A 27,019-nucleotide genomic window follows, 5' to 3' on the forward strand; every position below is an offset into this window, starting at 1 on the left:
GAAGGGACTGGGGGGGGGGCACTGAGGAAGAGATTATCAACCATCGAGGAAGGAGCCCACACCCGAGGCAGGAAATGGGATGCCTCCAGCTAGCTGAAAGTACAGACTTTTTCCAGCCATAAATACATCTCATTCCTTTTTTTTTTTTCAAAGATTTTATTTATTTATTTGAGAGAGAGAGACTGAGAGAGAGAGAGCATGAGAAGGGGGAGGGTCGGGAGGGTCAGAGGACGAAGCAGACTCCCCGCCGAGCAGGGAGCCCGATGCGGGACTCGATCCCGGGACTCCAGGATCATGACCTGAGCCGAAGGCAGTCGCTTAACCGGCTGAGCCACCCAGGCGCCCAATACATCTCATTCTTGTGATCTTGTGATGTCTCCCTAGAAGAACCAGTCAGTCAGACTACCCGATTCCAGCCCCTTCCGCCCCACAGCGTTTCCCGTTAAAACCACCAGTGGTTTGATCCTCCCATCTTCCCGCTTCCGAAGTTCCCCGAGCCCGGGCCGTCCTCTAGCTCGTTCGCCCTTCAGGCTGGGGGAAATGTCCGTTCCCGCTCGCCCCCGCCGCCCGCCGCCCGCCGCCCGGCGCTCGCACCGCGGCGTGCGCTGCTCGGTCTCGGCGCCTGGAGCGGCCCGGAGCCGGCCGGTCACGTGGCACGCCGGTAGTCACGCGGGCGCCGCTCAGCTGACCGGGGGCTCACGTGGCCCCGGCGGCCGGGAGCGAGGAGAGCGGCGGGCCATGGCGGGCTCGGGGCTCTGGTGTCGGCTGCTGCTGGCGGCAGCGCTCGGCGGCCGGGCCACGGCCCTCTGGCCCTGGCCCCAGTACATCGAAACCTCCGAGTCCCACTACGCCATCTTCCCGCACAACTTCCAGTTCCGGTACCACGTCAGTTCGGCCGCGCAGCCGGGCTGCTCCGTCCTGGACGAGGCCTTCCAGCGCTACCGCGACCTCCTCTTCACCTCCCGCTCTTGGCAACCTCCTGAACCCACAAGTGAGTCGGACCTGCCCTGCCTCGTTTCCGGCTCCGAGAGAGCCTGCCCGGGGGCGCCTCCCCAAACCTCCCGAGACGCCCTTCTTTTGGCTTCTGCCCAACCCTGTCCTCTAGTCACAGCCCTCTGGTCTCCACTTCCTCCTGCGCCCTTTCTCCAGCCGTCATCTCAGACCCCCCCACGTTTAGTCCCCAGCTCCGTTCTCTGCTTCACTGAGCTGACTTCTGGAGCCAGGATTTCTCTGGAATCCTGCCCCCCGGGCTCTGTTTCACCAAGAATGCCTGCTACGGGACTGCAGTTCAATCAGGATGTCGAACTGCTGAAAATACTGGGCCAGGAGACATCGAAGGTGATCCGTCTGACCGTGTTCAAGTGTCTAGGGTCCCAGTGAGGCTGTGACCGGGGCTGGGTAGAGGACATCAGAGCTGACACCAAAGATTGGCAAGATAAGACACTAGAAATGACTTGACCTATGCAGAATTACATGAAAAGTGTCTGACACATGGCATGTCCAGTAAATGTTTAAACTGTGAGAGAAATCGGAGAACACTTCCATAGGGAAATGAATTTTGAGTAACCACTTAAAGTGGGGTGGTGGATATAATTGGCCAGGACTGAAAGAGTATTCCAGGGAGGAAGAAAGGCTTGAGCAGAGGCACAGATGGTTATGATTGAGCTCAAAGTGCTTTTTTTTTTTTTTTTAAGATTTTATTTATTTATTTGAGAGAGAGAGAATGAGAGAGAGAGCACATGAGAGGGGGGAGGGTCAGAGGGAGAAGCAGACTCCCTGCCAAGCAGGGAGCCCGATGCGGGACTCGATCCCAGGACCCCAGGATCATGACCTGAGCCGAAGGCAGTCGCTTAACCAACTGAGCCACCCAGGCGCCCTGAGCTCAAAGTGCTTTGAGGGTATAGGTGATGAGGGTGGGGCTGGGGAGTGGGGAAGAATGAGGTTGGGGAGAAGTGTGGGATTGAAGTGAAGTCAGGAGTGCTTTGAATATTAGTTTCATCTAAAACAGCAGGGGTGAGCAGTTTTCTTTAAGGTAGTTGCTGAAAATTGTATTTGTGGATTATTTCACAGAAAATTGGTCAGAAGAGTCAGCAACACAAAGGAATAAAATTCTGCTTTCTGGGCTTAAAATTTAGAGTTTTCTTCACACTATTTTGGAATCCGGTTCTCTGGTTATGATGTATAGATAGTTAGGGGGGGAAGCCATATTTATGATTGGGCCATATGGTAACATCATCTTGTACCGTTTCAAGTGTGATTAAATTACTTTCACAAATGTTCTCATTTGATTTATAGAATTAAAGGCATTTCATTAAACAGATGGTACTTAGATAATCTAGGGAAAGGAATACAGTCTCAGTATCAGGGTAGTTCTTAACTGGTAAGATGGATTAGGCTGGGAAGGATAAAAGGCCTGCTATTGTGTGTGGTAGATCACGTATTTCTGTGAATCTTTTATGACAAGTAATGCCTTAGACAAGATTGGCATTCAGAATGTGTTTATTTTGGTATAGAACAGTTAGGGCCTAGCTTGTCCAAAAAAAAAAAAAAAAAAAAGATCTGTCATCTAATTGGTATGTGCCTATTCTAGCGCTGGGCACTCTGGAGGTTACAAGAAAAACATGCTCTAAAGTAGACTCAGGGCGCCTAGGTGGTGCAGTCGATCAAGTATCTGACTCTTGGTTTCAGCTCAGGTCGTGATCTCAGGGTCTTGAGATCGAGCCCCACATCGGCCTCCACCTTCAGCGGCAAGTCTGCTTGAGATTCTCTTTCCCTCTCCCTGCCCCTCCCGCTTGTGCCCTCCCTCTCTTTCTCTCTAAAACAAACAAATAAGTCTTTAAAAAAAAAGTAGGCTCAAGCTTTGAAGTCCAATTGGGGAAATATGAAGCAAAAGGACACAATGTAGGGGTGCCTGGGTGGCTCAGTCGGTTAAGTGGCTGCCTTCGGCTCAGATCATGATCCCAGGGTCCTGGGATCGAGCCCCACATCGGGCTCCCTACTTGGCGGAGAGCCTGCTTCTCCCTCTCCCTCTGTCTGCCGCTCCGCCTACTTACGCTATCTCTGTTAAATAAAAAAAATAAATAAAAAAATTTAAAAAATTTTTTAAAAAAAGTGATTCTTAAAAAAAAGCACACAATGTATTATAAAATGCTTAAAAGATATTAGAATGTTTGCTACTATGGTATAAATTCGGATAATTCATATACATCTAAATTAAGCCATTACCTCCATTGCTGTAGGTCTAGAGTATAAGGAAGAAAATAGAAATGGGGATGATATGTGACAATGGTGTCCTAGTAAATTCCCTAATGAAAGATTTAGAGACAGATAAAAAAACTAAATAAGATGTTTATTTCAATTTGTTTTTGTTTTTAATAGCAAGTGTGAGCTATCTTTTCTTATAGCTGCACAGTTTTTTGCTGGGGCACATTGTCAATTTCTTAGCCTCCTTAAGGCATAAACCTCAATCCTTTTCCTGTGGATTACATTTACTGCCCAACCAATACTTCTTTTAGAAATAAAAGAGGTAACTTTTATATTTCTGCATCTTCCTAAATTTCCTCTGCTGTCCCTGGAAATAATTGATAAGGGGTGAGACAATGTGTATCAACAAGAGGGTTAGCCAGTTGGATTAGGAGTTCTCTCCCACCTTTGTGGAGTCACTGACAATGAGGACAGCTGAAGAGAGGAGGTTGGATCTGTGGAGGTGATAAAGTTTTTTTTTTTTTAATGTTTTTTATTTATTCATGAGAGTCAGAGAGAGAGAGAGAGAGAAAGAGGCAGAGGCAGAGGGAGAAGCAGGCTCCCCGCCCAGCAGGGAGCCCAACACGGGACTCGATCCCAGGACCCTGGGAAAATGACCCATGCCGAAGGCAGACGCTCAACCATCTGAGCCACCCAGGCGCCCGAGGTGATAAAGTTTTATGTGTGAAGGATTTTCTGTGATCTGCCTCAAGGTTTATGGATCTATATAATCCATCATCATAGAGAAATGGATTTGCTTTTCTTCTCAATTCCTGGCTAGAGTGAAGAAGACCTATTACTGTGTCAACTTCTCTCTTTCATTTCCTTTGCTTCTGTTTTAAGCTTTTGTTATTGCTTAAGCTTCCTTAGCGTTGCACTCAGCCCTGAATCTAGACAATAGTGGTGTGCTATTGATGTCCACTTCTTGAAGGTGATTGGGCTTGGGTATGGTGTAGAGCTTTTTCCTTTGGAAGTGTACGCTCGGATGCAGGAAGTTTGGGTGCTTATCACCTTGGGTATCAGTAAGCAGCCTCCCCTTCTTTTGCAAAGCTTTGGGAACAAGGGAGATGGCTTACCAGGTACACTATATCCTAGCTGAAAAGTTTAACTGTTGTCTTATTTGACCTTGTCCTGGTAGTAACTAGTACTGAGATCCCACGTTAATGGCTTTGGTCTTTGGACTAGAGCCACAGTCCTAGTTTGAGGTAAATTCAGAGCTCTAAGCTCATGTCCCTTTTATATTATTGGAGTTTCAGCCTGTTTGCCATACAGGGTGTCATCACACAGTAGTGGAGCTTTTGGGCTCCTATGAGAAGCTCATGAAAAGCCCTCAGAGAAGCCATTCTGATGGTGTGGTTATCCCACAGGACACCCCAACTCTGGGCTCCTCCAGCCAAGTGGCAAAACTGACTTCCTAAGAAAAAGGAAGTAGAAGGTGGAAGGAAACGAGCATTTATTGAGTGTCTGGCACTTGCTTTATATTATGCCCTTTCATCTTTTTAATAACTCTTATGAGGTTGGTGTTATCCCCATCCTTCAGAACTGAGACTCACAAAGGCTAAGTAACATGTGCAGGGTTTCACAGCTAATAGTGGTGGAGCAGAAATTCCAGTCAGGTCTGTTTGTCTACAAAGATTTTGCAATCTTGGGGCGGTCTACTACTCACAAATATTTTCACCAAGCATTATACCAATTAGTGATTTGGAAAACTATTTTTTTTTTTTTAAGATTTTATTTATTTGAGAGAGAGAGAATGAGAGACAGAGAGCATGAGAGAAAGGAGGGTCAGAGGGAGAAGCAGACTCCTTGCTGAGCAGGGAGCCCGATGTGGGACTCGATCCCGGGACTCCAGGATCATGACCTGAGCCGAAGGCAGTCGCTTAACCAACTGAGCCACCCAGGCGCTCCAGATTTGGAAAACTATTGGCCTTTGGTAGGAGTAAGCCCTGATCATACTTTAGTGTTAATTACCTCCGATAGTAACTTCTAACATCTAATTGCTTAATCATTAGCACTCAAGTTATGAATGTTTTGATCCCGGGCCCATCATTATCAGATTCCAGTAGTGTTTCTGGCCAGCTTCCTTCTTTCCTTCCATCCTTAGTACAAGTAGTATTTACTAAGCAACTATAATTTGTCATTAGCACTTGTCCAAGAATATTAATTGAACTGTCCTTGTCCTTAAAGAATTCAGAGTCTCTGGAAGTGGGAATACAGTAAAGTATCAGTAAAGGGATTTTTGCTGGTAAGTACAAGGTACTTCGGGAGCATCTGACCCACGTGTGTGTGTTGGGGTGTAGGAGAGGGTACCTTTTGAGAAGCCTTCCATAAAGAGCTGTCCAATCGTATTTGAAAGCAGGAGTTGGTGGAATAGGTAGTCGTTCACATGGAAAGAACTGCATGTGGGAAGAGCCTTCAGGAAAGAAGCCTTCATGTCCTATATTTAAGAAACTCAGTGTCACTGTGGTTGAAGCACACAGATCTAGGGTGGCTCAGCAGGTTAGTTATACAGTACAGAAGCTTGAGAGAATGAGCTGGAATACCTCCAGGGGACAAGAAGCTCCAAAAGGTGACCATGGGAGGGTGTTAAGGTGGTGTTGGATAACTGCTAAGCTAGACTGTGGGTTAGTTCTTCCTCTTGAGTGTTGAAATCACCTAGGATGAAAGCCAACCTTGGAATGGAGAGGAAGACTGGAGACCAGGACCCAAAGTCTTGGGCAGTAAAGAGGTGACCAGGATGTTGCAGTGTTGGTGACAAGGAGAGGCTCGAGATTTTACAGCTGAATATCATGAGCCACAGAAAAGAGGTGCTCTTTTCACTTGATGGTAGAGACTAGTTGTCCTGGAAGCAGCTGAAAAGGAGCTGCCTCTCAGAGCAGGTTGTAGGGGAAATAATATTTCTGGGGAGAGCCAGTCTTCAGTTAAGGAGGATGTAGAAGAGACTGAGGATGTTGGTAGTTCAGTAACAGGATTCCAGAGGCCTGTGGGGGTGGGTGATATATAGTTCAGGTGGCTTGGTGGAGGACAAGAAACAACATTTATAGGAATGGGAGCGTGGGTCCAGAACAGAAATGAGCAGAGGCGTCTATATACTGGGCGCTTGACAAAAGACGATAGCGGTATGACATGGTAGGTCCTCCCAACTATAAGACTGCCATGAAAATAAGCTCCGGAGACAAACAAGAGTTCACATACATGGGAGAATTTAATATATGGTCAAGGAAACATTTCTAATCAAAAGTGCAAAGATGTTTAGTCAATAAATATGTAAGGATGACTGGTTATCCATTTGGGAAAAAATAAAATTAAATCTATATCTCATATCAAACACAAAAGTAAATTCCAGGTGGTATTTAAAGATCTAAAGATAAAAGCCATGCCATAAAACTATTAGCAGTATAGGAAACTGTTTATATGGTCCCAGAGGCAGAGGTGGCCTTTCTAAGCAAGCGGATAAAAGAAACCATAAAGGAAAAGATGAACAAATTTGACTACATAAAAACCAAAGCAAGAGGACCATAAGGTTAAAAAATAAGGACACAGGGTGCCTGGGTGGCTCAGTCGTTAAGTATCTGCCTTTGGCTCAGGTCATGATCCTCGGGTCCTGGGATCAAGTCCCACATCGGGCTCCCTGCTCGGCAGGAAGCCTGCTTCTCCCTCTCCCACTCCCCCTGCTTGTGTTCCTGCTCTCGCTATCTCTCTCTCTGTCAAATAAATAAATAAAATCTTTAAAAAAAAAAAGACACAATGGGGGAACTATTTGCAGTCTTTTTTTTTTTTTTTTAAGATTTTATTTATTTGACAGCACAAGCAGAGGGAGAGAGAGAGAGAGAAACTATTTGCAGTCTTAGAAGACAGGTTAAAATCTAAAAAGAGCTCTGTAAATCAAGAAAAAAACTTTTAAAACGTGCAAAGAGTATGGCCAGTAAAGGGGTACCTGGGTGGCTCAGTTGGTTGAGCGTCTGGTTCTTGATTTCGGCTCAGATCAGGATCTCATGGTCATGAGATTGAGCCCAGAGTCGCTCTGCGCTGGGCGTTGAGCCTGTTTAAGATTCTCTCTCTCTCCCCCTCTCCCTCTGACCCTCCCCACCCTGCTCACTCCCTTTCTCTTTCAAAAAAAAAAAAAAAAAAAAATACACACACATACATATATGGCCAGTAAATGCGACTGATTTTCAAATTCAGTCATTATATTTAAAAAACAGATTAAAACAGTGGTATATTTCTTTACAGGCTGGCATAGTTGAAAAAGAATTGAGATAGTCTAGTTTTGGAAGGATGTGGAGGGATGGGCTCATGTATGTTGGTTCAGATATAAATCAGTTTTATACTTTTGTTCAAATATAACAATTTGGAAGAGTAATTTGGCAGTGTCAAAACCAAAAATTTTCATATCTTTGGCCTAACATTTCTACCTCTAGTAATTTTCCTACAGAAATCTCTCAACCAATGCTTTAAATATATATATATACATATATCTGAATGTTTACTAGAGCATTGCTTATAATATCAGAAACTTAGAAGCATTCTATAATGTCCACAAAGAGAAGTTAGGACTTGCCACTTTTTAAAGTATATTTCAAAAATTGAATTCTATTTAGCATTTATAAGTAAAGATACAGATCTATCTATATATATATTTTTTTTTTAAAGATTTTATTTATTTATTTGAGAGAGAGAGAGAATGAGAGACAGAGAGCATGAGAGGAAGGAGGGTCAGAGGGAGAAGCAGACTCCCCGCCGAGCAGGGAGCCCGATGCGGGACTCGATCCTGGGACTCCAGGATCATGACCCGAGCTGAAGGCAGTCGCTTAACCAACTGAGCCACCCAGGCGCCCCCAGATCTATATATATTGACATTAAAAGATCTGCAAATCATTTGGTAAGTGGAGAAAAAGTTACAAACTATTATATATTAGGATCTCATTTTTGCTTTAAAAATAATAAATCTGTGTATTTAGAAAAAAAAAATTGAAAGACTGTGCAAAATGTTAACCTAAGTTATCTTTTGGGATCCAGAATTACAGGGAGGTACTCTCTTGTGGGTGGGGAGAGAGGAAGAGAACAGATTAAGTTTTAAAAGTAGGGGAAAACAAGAAAACTTTTAACTACAACATTTACAAAGAAGGTAGAAGGGAGAACATTCAGGATTCATTTATGGGCTGAATAGATTGCACTTCTGAGTGGATATTAGTAGTCTCTAGAGGGTGAAAAGTCTTGGGACTCATAGGAGGAGGCACTATGGTCCAGACTGAATACAGCAGCACTGTGGCGGGGCTCCAGGCTCAGGGGCAGTTGGGTTCTCAGACTCCTACTTTACTGGGATAAGAGGTTTGACAGGGGCGGCCTTGCCTCTTCCCCTAGCCACAACAATGTACTTTTGTATTGGCTGCTTTTCCCCTGTTGGTAGCCTGGCAAACACCATCTCAGGGTTCAAAGTTCTGCTCAGAAATCCTCTCCAAGGTGAAGCATCCCTTCCTTTCTGGAGGTAGCTATAATATCCACCCTTAACCTTAATCACACTGCTTTGTAATTGTTGTTTGTATTTGTCTCTCCTACTAGACTGTGAGCTTCTCAAGGGCAAGGACTGGGCTTGTTTTTATTTTGAACTGCCCCAGCACCTAGCACAGTTCCAGATGTACAGTAAATGCTCAATATATCTTGGTTGGAATGAAGAAATGAGTGGTAAATGAATGATTTCTAGGGCTTTCATTAGACTGAATATGGGGAGAGAAAGCCTGGATATGACAGAGATAAAGGTGGGAGGGGGAAGGGAACAATGTGGACATGGAGAATCGACAGGGCACCAGCCTAGGAGAATACCAGGACACAGCAGGGCAGGATACACCCGAAAGAGTAGGAAGGTGCCTAGGCTGGGTTGACTTTCCTAGTGTCCACTCCAGAAGCCAAACCAATGCCACTTTATAACCAAAACGAATGTTTTCTCCATGCTGCTAAAATCCTGTGAATTAAACACATTGATATGATGGAAATATTTTGGTTCATGGAGGAGCAGGTTGGGTGCAAGGAGAAGCTATTGTGCACTGAGGTAAAGACATATTTTCTGGGTACCCTGATGCAGGAATGAGCGCTCCCTTCCAGAGAGTAGAAAGACCTGAATCTTTGGATTAATGGAGCCACGGTTCTTCAAAGCAGTATCTGAAAAGGCACTTTCTCTATGCCTGGGGGTCTTCTTATCATTCCCCACCCTAATCCCAGGACTTCACAAATACTAGGTTTGGGCGTATAAAAGTAATCTCTCCATTAACTACTTGCCATTTATGCCTGCTTATCATGTAGCACAATCATTATGCATACATAGCATTAAATGTGCATTTTTTAATTCTAGCATCATTCATTTTTTCAGCAAACATTTATTGAATGACTGCCGTGTGTCAGGCACTGGAAATACAAAGGCCCTGAGATTGGCCCCTGCTGTTGAGGAACTTACAGCCTCGGTGAGGAGATAGACAAATAAACAGCATATATTAAGATAAGTGTTATGAAAAAATGTATGTATACGGGCGCCTGGGTGGCTCAGTTGGTTAAGCGACTGCCTTCGGCTCAGGTCATGATCCTGGAGTCCTGGGATCGAGTCCCGCATCGGGCTCCCTGCTCAGCAGGGAGTCTGCTTCTCCCTCTGACCCTTCCCCCTCTCATGCTCTCTCTATCTCATTCTCTCTCTCAAATAAATAAATAAAATCTTAAAAAAAAAAATGTATGTATACGTTGTTTCATGATCTACTAGGAAGGTCTCTTAGGAGAGGGTGGGGGAATGACAGAAAAGTTTTATAAAAGGAAGAATCAGCTATTTCGTAATTAGGTGAGATGTGGAGGCAATGCAAAGTTTGCTTCACTTGGAGGAAGCAATATGTGCAAAGGAAGTATGGAGAAAATGTGGCATTTTCAGGATCCTGTAAAGAGTTCATTGTGTTACCGTGAGAATTCCTGCACAGGAGCAGAGAAAAGATCTTCATATTAAAAGCTCACAGAGGACGGTAGATTGAAATGGGGTATATATGGAGGCAGAACAACTGGGGGATTTTTTTTAGTCATTCAGGTGGGAATTTACCAGAGGCTGAATTAAGGCATTGACTCAGTGAGGGTGGGAGGGTGGTAAAGATGTTGAGATAAGGATTTTGTTATAACTAGACTTACTTGGTTGGGTCTTTCTTTTTTAGTGTTGTAATCTCAGTGCTTAGCACAGTGTTTGACACATAGTAGGCCATCGGTAAATATTATGGGGGCATGAATTTTTAATCTACTCAGAAAGATGAGAGAAGGAAGAGGTTTCTGGTCTGGATAAATCAATAGATGGTACTGTTATCAAACTGAGAGAGAAGATCAGCCAGGAAGAGGAATGAAGAGTTAGTTCAACTTAGTATTTAAGATTTGAAGGGCTTTTAAGCTATTTGAGTGTAGGCCTATGAGTCTAGAGTCCCAGAAAAAGAGTTGGCATGGAAAGGTAGATTTGTGAATCATCAACCAACTGTGGGGTGGATGACATTGTCCAAGTAGAGTGTAAGTGAAGAGAAAAAGAGAAGCCTAGAGACTTTGGGGAACATTAGCATGTAGGGGCTGGCGAAGGAAGGGGAGAATGAGGAAGCATATTCAAGGAGCTTGAAGGAAAACCAAGAGAGAGACGTGTCCCCTAAGCTAAGGGAGTTTAGTTTCATGAACATCAGGGATGTCTGATGCTGCCAGGAGGTCCCCGAAGAAGTGAGTGGCCACCAGAATATTACCTCTGGGACAGCAGGGATTTTTGTCTGTTTTGATCACCGTGTTGGGACACTCTGTGTCCCCAGCACTTAGAACAGCCTGGCACATAGTAAGCACTCAGTAAATGACTGTTGAATGAATGAATGAAGAATGAATTGAAAAGGGTCCCTTGAATGTAGTTGTAGAACCAGAGGACCTTGGTGAAGGCATTTGCAGAGGAGTGGAGGAAAAGGAAGCCATGTTATAGTGGACTAAGGAGTAGCTAAGGATGTCAGAAGTGGCTACCAAGAGAGGACTAAGGTTGGCCAACTCCATGAGCACCTGTGTCTGGGCACTAAGCCCTTTACATGCACTGACTCATTTAATCTTCCCAACAGCCCAGTGAGGTAGTTACCAATCACGATCCCCATTTTTTGGGTTAGGAAACTGCAGCACAGAGGGAAAATAACTTGCCCAGGGTCCCACAGCTAGAAAGTGTTGGAACTAAGATTTGAACCCAGGTCTGTATGGCTTTGAAGTTCAGCACCTAACTGCTTAGGCTGCATTTTCTCTGGAGTTTCTTTGGGACCAGAAGACAAAAGAAAGAATCTGTTGGGAGAGGACATGGAGTTGAAACCAGGAAGACTTGCAAATATTTGAATGCTAATGGGAAAGGATTAGTAGAAAGAAATAATTGGAAGATTTGGGGGAAAAGGGAAATCATTTATACAAAAGGAGACTGAGGAGAGATCCAGAGCACAGGTGAAAGGAAACCCCTTCCACCAGGATAGGAGGCAAAGATAAAAACCAGGCGTATGTTGCAGGTGTTTTTGTCAGGGAGGAGAGGGGAAGTAGAGATGGATGGGCGTGCTCTTTTGATTGTCTACTGAGAGTAAGGGTGGTGGTGATCGAGTTACAGACTTGAAGAAAGTGGCTCAAATTTGAAATAGCTCTTGCGGAGAATAGAAGAAAGCAGTGGTGGAGACGGGAGATGTTCAGGGCAGCAGCATCAGGGGCCCAGCCAAGATGAGAGACCATGATTTTACAGCAGCCCAATCCTGCTGTTACATGATTGTCTCTCTTCCTTCCAGTAGGATGCAGTAGCCAGGGTAGGTGCACAGAAGGCAGATGTTAACTGATCCACTGGGTGCAGCAAAAGAAAAGGACAGGTTGCTGAGAGCCCTGGCTAGGTTGTGTTTGAGGTGATGGATCAGCACACCTAGGCCAGCAGGGAGGGAAGTGAAGGTGGGAGAGAACTGGGAACAGAAGAGTAATGGAAGGGTCATAGCACTGACATCTGGAGAAAGTTCAACAGCAGGACTGTGGTAGAAAAAGGGTCTCAAGAGTTCCATGTCCAGAGCTGACCTGTCTGTGTAGGCTAAATGATGCTGAAAGGGGAGGGGTGCCAAAGGTAACTAGCTTTTTTGTTGTAAAGACTTCTGTACTGTTTGAATGTTTTCCCCTTCCTAAATTTAGAAGGTGCAAACTTTTCAGTGAACCAGAGGAAAAGAGCAGGTGTACATGAAAGCAGGGGAATGGGGAAGCAATAGAGATAGGAAGTAATGGTCATGGACTGGGACCTTGGAGCATACTATCTGTGTGTGGAGTCACCAAGTATTACCTCTTTGGAGGAGTAGCTGGAATGCGGTCCTATCTTGCCATTGTTTGCAGGGGAGAAAATAGGAGTCCCGAGACTCGCTCAGCTTAGCAGCAGGAGAACCAGAACCAATCTTTCCTGATTTCCCAACTCAGTGCTCTGTTTGCCATGCTTCTTCCTGAGCACTTGAGGCTTAGAATTTCCTGTTGTGCCAGCGGGCTCATTGTGAGTGTGCCATGCCATGCTTCCTACACCTCAGTTCTTCCCAGTGCAGAGCATGTGGGTGCGTGTGGAGGAAGCTGGCCTGTCCCCTGCCTATTTCCTGCTTGCTTCAAGGTAGCAGCTTGGAGGCAGAAAACCACAATGATGATACGCTATTTACATCCTTTTAAATGACCCAGTGCCCCTCCTGTTTTGCCAGTTCTCACATTGCCACCTCCCCCAGACCTTCCCCCTCATGGCTTGTTTAAATAGCAGCCATGACTCTACCTCCTTTATCAGCCCAAACCCAAATGAGTCACTGAGAACGCTTAGGACAGGGATTCTTCACCATAAGATTAGAGGCAGGGGGTGGAGGGATGAGCCCTTAGTAAGGGCCATTGTTCTAGGGGAAAAAGTCCTTTCATTTTTATTTTCATCAGATCTTGTAAGGAGTCTACAACCCTCCCCCTGAAAAGACTCTGGATTTAGAGGACAGAGTGCAGGTGTGTTTTAGGAAAAAAAAATATTAGCAACAACAGAAGTTAGAGTTTTTTTTAATGTTCCAGGCAATAGTTCAGATAAACCTGGTGTTTCTGCAGCCTCTAAATGTCATTAGGACCGTGACTGTGGCAGTTGCACATGGATAGTTGTGATTTCTCTTCAGTTTCATAGGCTGAGGTCCAGGGAATTAACACTAAAGTTCAGGACTTTGCCCTTTTTTGGATGGCCACCTGGGTAGTATGCAGATGAGCTCTCCACATACTGATATTAGGGCTCTGTGATGTATGGGATTGGAGTGGGGGCAAGGTAGCAAGGGATGAGGGCATAGTTTAAGGAAGAATATTCTTTTATAGTTTTCTTCGCTCCTACCTCTCAGTTAAGTCCTCCTTGGTTTTGGGGGTTTGTAGAGATGGCCTGTCTGCTTGGGGAGCTTGGGAGGGCCCTACAGATTCTGCTTTGAGGGTGGTCTCTGCCCTGACAGTCTGTTTGTTCTCTGTTGTTGTGGAGATGAGTTTTCAGGGTTTAGAATGGAGTTGTGAGTTGGCCTGGCCCAGAGTATTAGGTATTAGTTTGGGATGCAGGATATTTTCAAGGAGGGGAAAGAATACATTTTGTTCTTGATGATAGAAAAGGGCGCCTTATTGCTTGCTTCTTGGCAAGCCCGAGAGCTGAGATGCGGCCATGTGGTAGTGCTCAGGAAGTTTGAGCAGGCTTTCTGGAAATGGCTCAAGGCTCTTGGGTTACTTCTGCCCTAGAGATGGATAACATTTGGGATCCAGTTTGGTTCTGAATTCTCTCTCCCTGCCTTTTCCCAGGCCATCCTATCCCTGACTTTGTGGTTCCATAGGAAGTCATGGTTGTTGTGGTGCCAGTGTGGATGCATGTGGTTCCAGAAAAGAATAGAAAGGATCTCATTGAGGTCAGGCTTGGGGCAGTACAATCAGAACCACCTTGAAGGTCACAAAGAAGAACCATTAGGTGGATGGGAAGGGATGGTGCATTAGTATTTTGGCTTTGGCTCTGTATTTTTTTGGGGGGGGGTGGGGTACATCTGAAGAACTATGCTAGATGTTGGCTCCTACTTGGTGACTTTCCACTGTTGGGCAGAAGACTGCCTCAGACAGAGAGCCTGTTTGGGAAGAGGGAAGGAAGCAGGATGGGCTGGTAACCATGTATACCTTTGCTGGGGTACCAGCTCGATGATCTCAGGCCTCCTTTGTGTAGGAGCTCCTCTGGTCATCTGCTTCATCTGCTTGCATCAGCTCCTGGGCTCTTACAAAGCTGGAAACCTTTTACCTGGAGCCCTCCAGAACAGTGCTCCTTCAAGCGAGAGTCTGCACTGAGAGGAGAGGTACACACACCGGAATGTGAAACTATTCCCTTCATCAAAAAAATGTGTTATGAAAAATGTTAGGACTAAACAGTGTGTTTATTCTGACATAATTGATTTACATTCTGGCATTGTATAAGCTTCCTATCTATCAGTACCTTTCCTTTCAACCAGTATTGCAGTTTGCAAGTCAGCAGCTAATCTGCAGACCACGCTTTGAGTAGAAATGCCCTCAAGCTGCCTCTAGTTTAAAAGCAGTTCTCAAAGTATTGGAATCGTGCTTACTGTACCAAACTAGAAGTATAGAGCCCTGGTTACAAAGAACTGCTGCCAGATCATTGATACGTGGGTCAGGGCAGGTTACTGGGGAGAGAGGGCAACACAACCAAAATGAGAAAGTTGAGCAGGTGATGAGGCATGCCTGTGCCAAGGGTAAATGCCCTCTCCTCCCTTGCCTCTTCCCACACACATGCAAGCAGAAGGGACTAGAGCTAGGGACCTTCCTGTAGGACCTTGATTTTGCCTGTTGCTTCTGGTGGCAGGTCAGCCACACTGAGTTTACTCTGTCCTTTCAGGAAAACAGCATGCACCGGAGAAGAATTCATTGGTTATCCTTGTGGGCACTCCTGGATGTAACCAGCTTCCTTCTTTGGAGTCGGTGGAAAACTGTAAGTACCACCCTGTCCCCTGTTGTAGAGAGCAAGCACTTGCCTGGGGCTGTAGCTCTGGTTGGTCTGACCTAAGTTCCTGATGCTAGGCCTACAGCCCTCCAGGACTGTGGAGACCCCGGGTCATCAAGGGCTGAGAGCCACAGAAGGTGGATTTTTCATATGCACTCTAACCAGTGTCTGAAGGTTGGCTGTGGAACGTCACAGTGGCTTTTCACGGAGTCCCACAGGACACTTGCCTTCTGGACTGCATATAATTCTGTTGCCGTTTTAGGAGTTTGTACACTTTGCTGATTTTCTTTAAGAGACCCCACTCTGGGGAGAGAAGGAGTTTTTGGTCATAATGTTTTTGGACATAATGACTGAATAAAGTCAATTCATGAGTCCTGTGATGCCTCCTGTCTTCCCTAAGCAGCAGTATCGGGGAACTTCTCAATCTCCAAAATGATCATTCAAGTCTTGGCTTCCTCCTCACATTCTTGGATGAAGTAGCTAAATGAAGCCTGGAGACAAAGGGAAAGGAGGGTGATTACAAAGGCTTTGGGAACACTGTAACCTGGACACATCCTCCAAGCATCCCTGTCCGCCTCATACTTTCAGCTAAGGGCTGGCAGGAACTCATGTTTCTGGAGGGATAGACTGAACCACAAGGCAGGTGGTACTTTTCTTCTTTAGCCTGACCCTCCTTGTGCATTATCTTCTAGGGCCCACAGAGCCTCTGGGAGACCACCCTCCCACTCTGACCCAAGCCTAGCTGACCTGCAGCTGCTCTGCTCTGGGGATGTCTCCTCTTTGAAAGGAAAAAAAAAAAATGTGATCTTACTGTTGTTTTGTAATCCAAGGATTTACACAGGACGTGTGATCTGTAATCTGAGAGTAGAAGTCCTTAACCAATGGAGTCATTCCTGTCGTTTCAGACACCCTGACCATAAATGATGATCATTGTTTCCTCCTCTCTGAGACTGTCTGGGGAGCTCTCCGAGGTAACATGGGGACTGATGCTGGGAGAGAAAGAGAGGGATCAAGTGGGAAGGTTGGCATTGGTGGGTTGGGAGGACAAGACTGGGGGCCTAGCACGTATCCTCAGTGTAGGAAGCTTTCTTTATGGAGACCGATTGGAGTGTTTCCCCATCTCCCTGAAGGGCGTGTTCTCCTTACAGCTGTCTCTAGAACTTGGCAGGTGTCAGCCCGTGTGGTGGTGGCAGCAGCTCTCCTGGGCAGGTGCTCTGGGGAAGCAGTGAGAGACCCTGCAGGCTGACGTTTCGGGTGCCAGCAGGGAACAGGCTGCTTGGGACTCTGCCACAAACACTGCCTGTTCAGCTCTCACGAAACACACGTAATTGGAAAGGTTCTTTAAAAAGGAAAACTTGATCACAAGAAATAGATAAATGTCAAAAAGAAGTAAATAGTATAAGTCATGTAGAACTATAGTATTTCAGGAGAAAATTGGAACTTTACTATCTAACATGTGATGGGCCTCTGCCCTTCCTCTTGTTTTACTGAAAAGGTATTTGGTCCTTAGATATAGACTTAGCCAAATACCTCTACTACTTTTGCAAAGCCCCTGCTGGTGAATGAGGAGGGAAATTCTCACAGAATTTCAGACCTTGTTTTGGTTCATCTTTGTTCCCTTACCCCTCCTCTCCTCCTCTCCTGTGTTTGGGAGAAACAGGGAGCTGACTCCCTTCTCTGCTCTCTCTATACCTTTTGTGCAGGTGCTGTGATTAGTCAGGTTGGGGCAGGGGGAAATCTGGGACTCCAGAATTCTGGGTGTCAGAATCAAAATAGAAAGAAGCCAAAACAATGTAAGAGCAGTCTGCCTCGAAGTAGGTGCCAAGTGACCGCTAAGACCTCAGATTCTTTCATGCTGAAATTTTGGGACTCCGGAAATCCTTCTGCTGCGTTTTCAGAAGAGGGGCTCCAGTTGTTGAGAACATACAACACTCTGGACTCAGCCTGCCTGCCCTTGGGCCTTGCTAGAATCTAGGAGTTTGTGTCCAGTGGACTGGGGCAGTCCTTCTAGGGCTGTTGCTGCCTACCATATCTCAGCTCTCTATAGCTAGTTCCCTTCTCAAGAGGAAAGATAGATGATTCTTTGTCTTTGCGGTCCAGCTGTGGACCCAAGCTCCTTGGAAACTTCAGCTTATAACTACTTTTTCACAATTCAGTCTTGGATAATAGAAGGGGCAGTAGATTGAGGACCCCTTTTTCTCAGTTCCCTTAGCTCCTGATCAGTATTAATTTGGAAAGCCTTAATCCATGTGAGCTGGTTTGTCCCTGCCTCTGTACTCATAAGCAGACATCTTGGCCTGTCTTAATACTCTTGTGAGTTCAAGGCTTAGGAAATATGGATAAGAGGTATGTGGATTTTGAGGGTTAGTGTGTTCCTAGGAGAGGCACTAAAGTCCCTTACACTGCCACCTCCCAAAATAAAATGCAGAGTAAAAACAGATGCTGGCTTCCTAGTATCCCCTTTGCATCTGTGTTGAGACTCATCAAGCCCATACTATATCCATTTTACCATGTGCCCAGGCATTCTCCTCTGTCACGTTGGGAACCTTCCAAATGGGTGCATCTCTTTTCCCACATCCCTAAGCCTTTACTCTCTCTACTTCCCCATAGGTCTGGAGACTTTTAGCCAGCTTGTTTGGCGATCTCCTGAGGGCACGGTGAGTGGGGGTCCTCCGAAAGGGTTCCTTTTATACCTCTGGGGATTTGCTCCGAATGTTGAGAATCCTGGGAATAACTTACTTTGTCTTAGACAGAGTCCTGGTGGTTCATGATGGCCCCAACAAGAGTTAGAAGGAGACATGAGTGGAAACCGGTTTGGTAGATTTGGCCTGTTTGTAATCACTGTAATTTAGTTCCCCTGAGTCATTATTTAGTAATGACCTTGAGACCACACTGCTTTGAAGAAAATAAACAGATTAACAGTGAAAATCCAGAATGTGTAGGCTGAGTAGTGTGTGGGACAGTTATATCTGGCTAGCATGGGACCATTACCTTCTGACAGGAGCCTGCTTATGGTCGCCTAAGTTGAGATGTGGGGCATTTGGGGAGATAGTTGCTCTGCAGAACAGTCATAGATTGGCTTTTGAAGGATCAGGAGACTTTTCCTCATTCCCCTCCACCCCCATGGTGAGTTCCCTTTGAATCTTGATATGTTCAATGTTTGGTCCACACAGTTCTTTATCAACAAGACCGAGATTGAAGACTTTCCCCGCTTCTCTCACCGGGGCTTGTTGTTGGATACGTCTCGCCATTACCTGCCACTGACTAGCATCCTGGACACTCTGGTACCCAGGCCTTAAGGCCATCTTTGCCCTTAGTGTTTGGGGTGATGGGGCAAGGGGTAGACCAGTTGCCATATTCCTAAAGAGTTGCAGAGGGAATGTATGTAACTTCATGAGCTCCTAGGGAAAATGGAAAAGATGACCCACTCTGAGACAAAAAAGAAAAAAAAAGGAGTGATTTAAATCTACCCCACTGGCTGCTCTGGATCAATGTCCAGGTTATCTCCAGGAATACAGAAGGTGGTCTGGGGAATTGGCTTCTTTGATCAAGCCGAGCTTATTTTAGCTTAGTTACGGACAAGGTCATAGGAAAGAGATGTTCAAAAGCCATAGCTCAGGATGTTCCTAACTATCTTTTTTTTTTTTTTTTTTAAGATTTTATTTATTTATTTGAGAGAGAGAGAGAACACATGAGAGGGGATAGGGTCAGAGGGCGAAGCAGACTCCCTGCCGAGCAGGGAGCCCGATGTGGGACTCGATCTAGGGACTCCAGGATCATGACCTGAGCCGAAGGCAGTCGCTTAACCAACTGAGCCACCCAGGCGCCCTGTTCCTAACTATCTTAAGTTTGATGGGCAGTCTTATCTTACAGTTGCTGATCCAACTCATGTGTCTACCTTTTCCTTCACTCCTCTTCTGGAACCAAAGGAGGGGACACATCCATCAGTCTTGGCTTCTGAGATTTATGGGTTATGGCGCTACTAAATTCAACAATAGACTTCACAGTTTGGATAAATGTTAGACAACCCAGAACAAATGGCAGTAAGACCTATTAGTCTTCAGGGCATGGTGGTGCTTTTGGAAAACCAGGGTACCACATAGTTGTGGCTGTCCTCTCAATGTGGCTAAAAAAGAGGAGATAATGCCTCTGTCAGACATCTTTGGATGTGCCCTGGGAGAAGAAGAAATGTGCTAGGTCTTCCTTCCCTCTATGGTAAGGCATTCCCTGATGGGAAGATTTGATAGATAGACCCTATAAACATTGATCAGGAAGCTGGTGCAGATTGAGCCTGGTGGGGTATGTGGAGCAGCCTACCAGTCTGCCTACCTTCCCAAGTTTGAGGCCGAAACTGGAGAAGCTCTGATGGGTTCACAGTGTGTGCTCTCATCTACAGGACGTCATGGCATACAATAAATTCAATGTGTTCCACTGGCATCTGGTCGATGACTCTTCTTTCCCATATGACAGCTTCACTTTTCCAGAGCTCACCAGAAAGGTACATCTTAATTTCTCCAAGAGCAAGTTTGTGGGTTGATGTCTGAGCCTGTGCTGTGGCCCTGCTGGCAAGGACACTGGCTCTCATCCTCACCAGCCAGTTTGAGGGACACACTGACTTAGGGGAAGGGCACTGGATTTGGACCAGGAGACTTAAGTTTGAGTCCAAACTTTGCCATTAATTTTCTCTGACATATAATCTCTCCTAGTCTCATTTTCTTTTTGTTTGTTTATATTCTGCTACCTGCCTACCTGTTGTCTCACTGGCATTATGACACTCAGGTAAAGCAATAGATGTGCTAGCTTATGGGAAATTATGATAAAGATCCTTGGAGATAGTCCCTGATACCAAAGAGCTGTGGGTAGATTTCCTGATATGCAGTGAGTCCTGGAGGCATTTTGAGTATCTTCTACTCTGCTAGCCTTCAGATAAGGACGTTGTTAAGGGTGTCTTGTGCCTTTCAGGGGTCCTACAATCCTGCCACCCATATCTACACAGCACAGGATGTGAGGGAGGTGATTGAATATGCACGGCTTCGGGGTATCCGTGTGTTGGTAGAGTTTGACACTCCTGGCCACACTCTGTCCTGGGGACCAGGTAAGAATAAAGTCAGATAGAAGGAGTCTACTGATCCCCCTCGGTGGGGCTTCAGGGCATTGACTCTTGGATGCAGCATGCCCCGGCCTTGGTCCCTGGAAGAATGTTTTCCATCAGCTCCTTCCACCTGGGACTTGAGGTAGGCAGAACTTACTTTGGATAAAGGAGGCCACTGCTTACTATTAAACTATGGGCAGATTCTTCTCAGATGTTCTTGTCTTAATGATGCTCTTGCAAGTTTTGCCCTAGAGTGGAAGAAAGGTCTTGCCAGTTTGGCTGGATCAGGCAGTCTCTCTCTGCTGCCTAAAGGCAGTATGAGGAGAGCGGCCTTTGGGAACAAAGGTGAGCCCTGCTGTGTGTCAAGGCTAGAGTGTGTGTGTTGATAGCCGTCTGGCGGTAACCCATCTCTGTCTATGATTGTGGATATACTTATTTCTTTGTGACTAAAAGCTCATGATCACCAGCGTCTGTGAGTGCCTGATGGTCCCTACCTATGTACATGTAATGTTTATGAACATGATTATCTTACTTTGTGCAGCTTAATGTCCTTAAGTATATGACAGTGTGGGGGTCTATGTATTTGTGACGCTTGTGTGGGATTCTCTGTCGGCTTAGGTGTTCCTGGATTATTGACTCCTTGCTACTCTGGGTCTCATCCCTCTGGCACCTTCGGACCAGTGAATCCCATTCTCAACAGTACTTATGAATTCATGAGCACATTTTTTCTGGAGGTCAGCTCTGTCTTCCCGGATTTTTATCTTCACCTTGGAGGAGATGAGGTTGATTTCACCTGCTGGTATGATCCCTTTGATCTTCCCATCCCTGCCTGATGAATTGCTCACTCAGAATAGAGGTTAGCTCCTAAGACGCTACCTACCTTAGGTGCTCCTCAGGGGCTAACCTCTGAGAACAATCTGTCTCCGTCCAGATGGCTCAGGCCTTGGGCCTTTCCTCTCTCCACCTACATCAGGGCCCTCCCTGATTTTGGCAAGGCTGTGAATGTGAAACTGTCCCTTTTTCCTGTCATATTCTTGATATACTTAGGGAAGAACCAGGTCTGGGAACAGAATTGTCTTGGGAAAGTCCATGATAGAGAAAAATAATCCCCGCCTTTGTAAAATAGTCTGGTTGAAGGGTCAAGACACAGATGAATTTAACACTAATGTATGAAAGTGTCTAGTCAGTATTAAAGTGTAAGGTCCAAACCTTCAGATCTACTTTGCTCAAAAGAGGCTGATGGGCTTCTCTGAGAAGTGGACATTAGAGCTGGATCTGGGTGAAATAGGCTTTTCTGAGAAGTGGAGGAGGGGGAAAACATTCCAGCAAGAAATGTGAGCAAAATGTAGACGTTCTTGGGGGAGGGAGCTGCAGCAGGTAACAGCAACACTTAACATCCAGCTGGAATAAAGAATAAATGAGAAGAGCAGAATATGCCTGAGTGTGGGGGGTTAAACAGGGAAGCCAGAATCCAGTGTGCCAGAGCCCCAGACCAAGACCTCAGAGCCACATGCTGTAGACCAGACAGGTTAATACGTGTTCTTGTTGAGAGTTTAAATTGAAAGCTCTTGGGGTCGAAACTCCTCCTTGCTCAGCCTATGTCAATGGCCCCCTTCACACAGCTTTGTTCAGCCACACCTGCCATATTTGGGGCCTCTGAGATCCGAAGTTGATTGGTTTTTCAAGTGAAAAAAGAAGTTGTGGGAGGCCAGGTGACTAATCCCCAAGCTTTGGACTTTGAGAATGTTGAAAGAATTAATCTTCATTTTCTCTTGGGATTCAGGAAGTCCAACCCAGATATCCAGGCCTTTATGAAGAAGCAAGGCTTTGGTAATGACTTCAAGGAGCTGGAGTCTTTCTACATACAGACGTGAGGAAGGAAAGAGGGTGGGCAGGGTTTCTTGGGGTTACCTCCTGTGCAGTCCTCCCTTTCCATACCAGGGCCAGGCCCTGCTTGACCACTCTCTAGGCCCTTGGAGGGGTACTTTGTCCTATCTTTTCAACTTTGGAGTAGTCCGTTCCCAACTGGGGAAGACACTGCTCAATCAGGAACGAGTCCCTAGGCAGCCTCAACCCCTTGAGCACCGGCACCAACAGCCTAGAACCTATTTGAGCTGAGCAGACCCTTTCTTTACTCTCCAGGCTGCTGAACATCGTCTCTGCCTATGGCAAGGGCTATGTGGTGTGGCAGGAGGTGTTTGATAATAAAGTAAAGGTGAGCCAGGGGCAGAGAGAGAAGGAGCCACCTACAGTGCTTCCCTCTGGTCTCTTAGCCCTTCTCTGCCTCTGCACAGACTGGTCCTCCCTGGGTTTGGATTAGGCTTTAATATTCAGAGCACTGAGGGGCCATCTCTCCTTTCCCCTCCAGAAAGGTCACAGAGGTCTAAGCCCTGGGTGTGAGTGTCAGAACATCTGTCTCTCTTCCCTCACCACAAACTGATCAAGAGTTATTTCTGCTGCCAGGTTACTTAGGATTCCTGAGACTGGCATGCTGGGTTGGCTTTTCCTTTCTGAGTCATAGACTAGGGTCTTCCAGGTTTGGGAGCAGGGCTACTTTCTCCTTCATTGTTGATCAGTTAGGTCCCAGCCTCTTGCCAAATGCAGGGGCTCTGCAGGAACCTTGTCTCATCCTCAGAAACATCTGGAGATTCTTGGACATGGTAGCTCTTGATGAGTCTCCCTTGCTTGTCTCCCACTGCTTGTCTCCCTTAGCTCACAGCCAGTGTTACTGTCTCATTCCGGACAAGGAGGCTGCAGAAGGACTGAGGGTGGAAGCAGCAGGGAGGACTCCTAGGGCCTACAGAGTCCTTGGCTTCTGTTCTGTGCTAGGCGCCCAGGGGTTAGGAGTCACAGAGAAATGCTTAGCTGCTTGAGAGCAGAGTGGGCACATATCCCTTAGCCTGGGTTGTTTGTATAAGCATGTGGGCCAGAAATCTCAGCTATGTGCCATTAATTTTCTGACAGGTTCGGCCAGATACAATCATTCAGGTATGGCGAGAAGAGGAGCCAGTACGTTATATGAAGGAGATGGAGCTGATCACTGGAGCTGGCTTCCGCGCCCTGCTCTCTGCCCCCTGGTACCTGAATCATATAACTTATGGCCCTGACTGGAGACAGATCTACATGGTGGAGCCCCTGGAATTTAAAGGTGAAAGCAGGGAGCTCTCCTTGCTGACCAGAGGAGGCTGGGCTGGTGCACAGAGCGGGAGACAGGAGGGTCTGGGCTAGACCTTTCAGGTGAGATGAGATATGAGCTCTCTGGAAAGGGGCCTACATTAGGAAGGTGGTTGGGGGGAAACCCTAGGGTTACCACCTCCTCCCCTCACCAGCAGCGGCCTGTTGGTCCTTGTTTCCCCTTAGGTAGCCCTCAGCAGAAGGCTCTCGTGATTGGTGGAGAGGCCTGTATGTGGGGGGAGTACGTGGATAGCACCAATCTGGCCCCCAGACTCTGGTAAGGGCTTCCTGAGGATGTGGGTGGTTGAGCTCGTGGGCACGGGTTCTTCCTTATAGACTCGCTCCTGTCTAGTCGCCCCCAGACAAGTGCCCTCCTTCCAGGCCTGAGAGAGAAGGAGCTGTACGTTTTGAGAGCACCTGCTGCTACTGTCAGTAACCGTTCATGATCCCTTTACAACTTACTCTGGTTCCATATCTCTGGGAGAGGATGGGAATGGGATCATGATCCACCTCTGAATGAAGATGGAGCTGAGCCCTAGAAGTCCCCAGGAGCCCCCCAGCCAGGTTGTCGCTCTGAATGACCTTGGCCCTGAGTGCAGGGTGCCTAAATAAGAGGCAGCAGCCTGTGAGGGTCCGGCTCCCTTGAAGGGAGCCAAGCTGGTGCGTGACCCTTCCCTCTAGGCCCAGGGCAGGGGCTGTTGCTGAGAGGCTGTGGAGCAACAAGTTGGTGACTAGCCTGGACTTTGCCTTTAAACGTTTGACGCAATTCCGCTGTGAGCTCCTAAGGTAAGCAAGCAGGCCGTGCTGGGGCCTTCCCACAGTGGGTGGGCGGATTGAGGACTTACAGGAACAACAATAGCGAATGCTGACAGAGGCTTACTTTGTGGCAAGCACTGTGCTGAGCCCTTTATGGGCATTATTTCATTGAATCTTAACCATAGCTCTGGAACGTAGGCAGTTTTATCCTCCCTTTAGAGATAGGCAGCTGAGGCACAGAGAAGTTAATGTAAAGCCCCAAATCACTCAGAACCAGAATTTGATCCAAGCCAACTTCAAAGTCTATGCTCTTAGCCATGGCCATGCTTTTATGGGCTCTCCTGGCGCCCTGTGCCACTGTTGGGGATGGGCCTGCATAAGGTGGTCATTTCCCTGATTTATTCATCGACTAAGTCTTGAGGACCTGGAGGACGCAGCCTCTAGTGCAGGGCTGAGAGCCAGCCGTGGCAAGGTCTAGGCCTCAACTGTGGGTAATTCACCGGGCGACTGAGCTAGTTCCCTACCATCTCTACGCACCTTGCTCGTTTGAATAATAAAGAAGGCATGCCCAGGGGTCCCCTATGGAGACTGGTCACATCCTGGAACTTGTGAGGCTAAACGGGATTTCATGTCCACACCCCGTGCGTGAACAGGACAGCACGTTGGTCCCCCGCCGCCACTGCATTTACAGCATTTGAGCCATTTTAGGGGGGCTCGGTGGGCCAAGAGCACTAGGCACCCCTAGGCATCAGCTCTTTTCTGAAGATGCTGCGTTATTTGGAACTCGGGTACAGAGGCGGGTTAGAAAGAGGTGTCCCCCCAAATTCCCAGATGTCCCTGTGGGGCGCCTGTTCAGAATGCAGATTCTTGCCAACACGTGAGCCCAGGCCAAGTAAGAATCTCTGGAAATGAGATCCCTGAGTAATTCTGGTATACAGTGGCAGTTCAAGATGCACTGGGGGAGGGGAAGGGGAGACTGCTGGTTGTGGTAGAGGTGTTGCGGGGGCCTTGGACTGACCCTGTCTCAGTGGCTCATCTCGCCCTGTTTCTTCATGTCCTCTTGCAGGCGAGGTGTCCAGGCCCAGCCCCTCAGTGTAGGCTACTGTGAACAGGAGTTTGAACAAACCTGAGCAAGCAGCCCCAGGCACTGAGGAGGGTGCTGGCCCTAGGAGATTGGGAGTGGGGCCAGGCTTCCACTGCATCCCGGCCGGGGGACGGAGCCCCTTGCCCACGTGCCCCTGTGCACGGAGAGAAGGGGGCCAGTGTTGGCACTAGCATCCAATAAAGAGTGATGTGGCATTTTTCCATAATGAACATGGATTACCTGTGTAAGAGAAATGTGACTGGCCCTGGGGTGGGGAGCTGCCTGCCCTGGCCTTCTGCTCCCGGGAGCGACAGGGCGCAGCAGCCCAGCCAGGCTGGGATCAGTGTCGGCCCCTGGAGGAATCTCAAAAGTTGACAGCTGGGAATGAAACCCTGCGCAGCCTCTGAGCTGTGTGACGCCTCTCCCACCCCCGACACTTAGTCTAACCACATACCCCCATGCTCAGTCTGCTCACTTCCCTTCCCTCCAAGTGCAGAGGTCACTTAGGCCTCTAAGGCTTCTGTGTATGGAAGAAGGCATTAGAGTAGCCCCAGGAAGTTCCGGGGAGTGGCAAGGGCTCCAGACCCAACCTAGTTACAGAGCAGCCCTCCCCCATGCATACTCACACACTTCCTTCCCCTGGAGCTTTTCTTCTGCTTTGGGTTTCTTGTTAGTTCAGTTTCATGCAACCATTATTTTAATAATATTGAACATACATTGTGGTCTTGACCCTGTGTTAGGTGTTGCGTTTGAAGGATTTGGTCCCAAGAGGCCCTGGTCCACTCCCCAGTATGCCAGCAACTTCCACCCACCTCCTCCCATCCATTTGCAGCCCAATAGCATCTTCTCAAAGACTTGATGGCTCAGCCGAAGCCATGAGGGGACAGCCCCTGAGGGCCGGGAGGTGGGCAAGTGGCTCTGGTAGAGGGTCTTTGCACATGTGACCCGCTTTGCCTAGGAAGAAATGACTCACTGTTGGGCCAGACTGCCCCTTGGTGGTTTCGTGTTCAGAACCAATGATGCAGGGGCGCCTGGGGGGCTCAGTCGTTAAGCGTCTGCCTTCGGCTCAGGTCATGGTCCCAGGGTCCTGGGATCGAGCCCCGCATCGGGCTCCCTGCTCGGCGGGAAGCCTGCTTCTCCCTCTCCCACTCCCCCTGCTTGTGTTCCCTCTCCCGCTGTCTCTCTCTCTGTCAAATAAATAAATAACATCTTTAAAAAAACAGCAGCAGCAACAGCAGCAACGATGCAGTCCAGAGGCTGGGCCAACAGTAGGCAGCAGCTGTTTTAGATGAGGATTTCTTTGACGATGATTTAATTCTTTTACCTGGTCCTGGGTTGCAAGGGCAATGGAGAAGTCTCAGACATTTCTTTCAGAAGGTTTCTAGTCTGGTGGACACAGAAACTTGGGGAAGACAGGCTGAGAAGGGGTCTGAGTAGAATTTGGTCCATAAACGACATCTTTCGGTCCCTTTATCACGCTCCCGTGGGGACCTGGTTGGAGGTATACCAGCCCTGCCTTCTTGTGCTGTTTTTATAGGGACAGGGTGGGCATCTTCTGTCTGCAGAATCCTCTTGGGGACAGGGTCTCCATACAGCCCAGGTTAGCCAAGCCCAGGGCTCTGGCCTGGAGAGATACAAGCTAAGCCTCTACCATCTGCACTAC

The 27,019-nt window shown here is 47.2% G+C and overlaps 1 protein-coding gene across 4 annotated transcripts; it reads left to right on the top strand.

Moving 5' to 3' along the window:
• Nucleotides 1–672: 672 nt before the first annotated feature.
• Nucleotides 673–25,586, top strand: HEXA (hexosaminidase subunit alpha). Of its 4 annotated transcripts, none has more exons than XM_045899746.3 (14): nucleotides 677–991; nucleotides 15,146–15,238; nucleotides 16,156–16,221; nucleotides 17,861–17,907; nucleotides 18,424–18,534; nucleotides 19,647–19,748; nucleotides 20,213–20,345; nucleotides 20,961–21,141; nucleotides 22,126–22,212; nucleotides 22,485–22,557; nucleotides 23,307–23,490; nucleotides 23,703–23,793; nucleotides 24,198–24,302; nucleotides 25,339–25,586. In XM_045899746.3, the coding sequence occupies exons 1-14, from the start codon at nucleotides 739–741 to the stop codon at nucleotides 25,400–25,402; spliced, it is 1,590 nt and encodes a 529-aa protein (XP_045755702.1). In that variant the 5' UTR covers nucleotides 677–738; the 3' UTR covers nucleotides 25,403–25,586. The 4 variants fall into 4 exon arrangements, with proteins under 4 accessions (XP_064426265.1, XP_064426264.1, XP_045755702.1 ...); XM_064570196.1 differs by lacking the exon at nucleotides 677–991 and adding an exon at nucleotides 9,649–9,701; XM_064570194.1 differs by lacking the exons at nucleotides 24,198–24,302; nucleotides 25,339–25,586 and adding an exon at nucleotides 23,898–24,186 and having other exon boundaries at nucleotides 675–991.
• The last annotated feature ends 1,433 nt before the right edge of the window (nucleotides 25,587–27,019 follow it).

This window comes from Mirounga angustirostris, unplaced genomic scaffold (assembly GCF_029215605.1).
Source record: "Mirounga angustirostris isolate CCGP_5_RB_7025 unplaced genomic scaffold, mMirAng1.0.hap1 SCAF_9, whole genome shotgun sequence".
Lineage (NCBI taxonomy): Eukaryota > Metazoa > Chordata > Mammalia > Carnivora > Phocidae > Mirounga > Mirounga angustirostris.

Excerpts from the sequence above, each read along its gene's own strand:
- HEXA (XM_045899746.3), top strand. The coding sequence starts at position 739 with ATGGCGGGCTCGGGGCTCTGGTGTCGGCTGCTGCTGGCGGCAGCGCTC. Across the intron at positions 16,222-17,860 it reads TGTCTGGGGAGCTCTCCGAG|GTCTGGAGACTTTTAGCCAG; the intron begins GTAACATGGGGA and ends ACTTCCCCATAG. Across the intron at positions 21,142-22,125 it reads GAGGTTGATTTCACCTGCTG|GAAGTCCAACCCAGATATCC; the intron begins GTATGATCCCTT and ends CTTGGGATTCAG.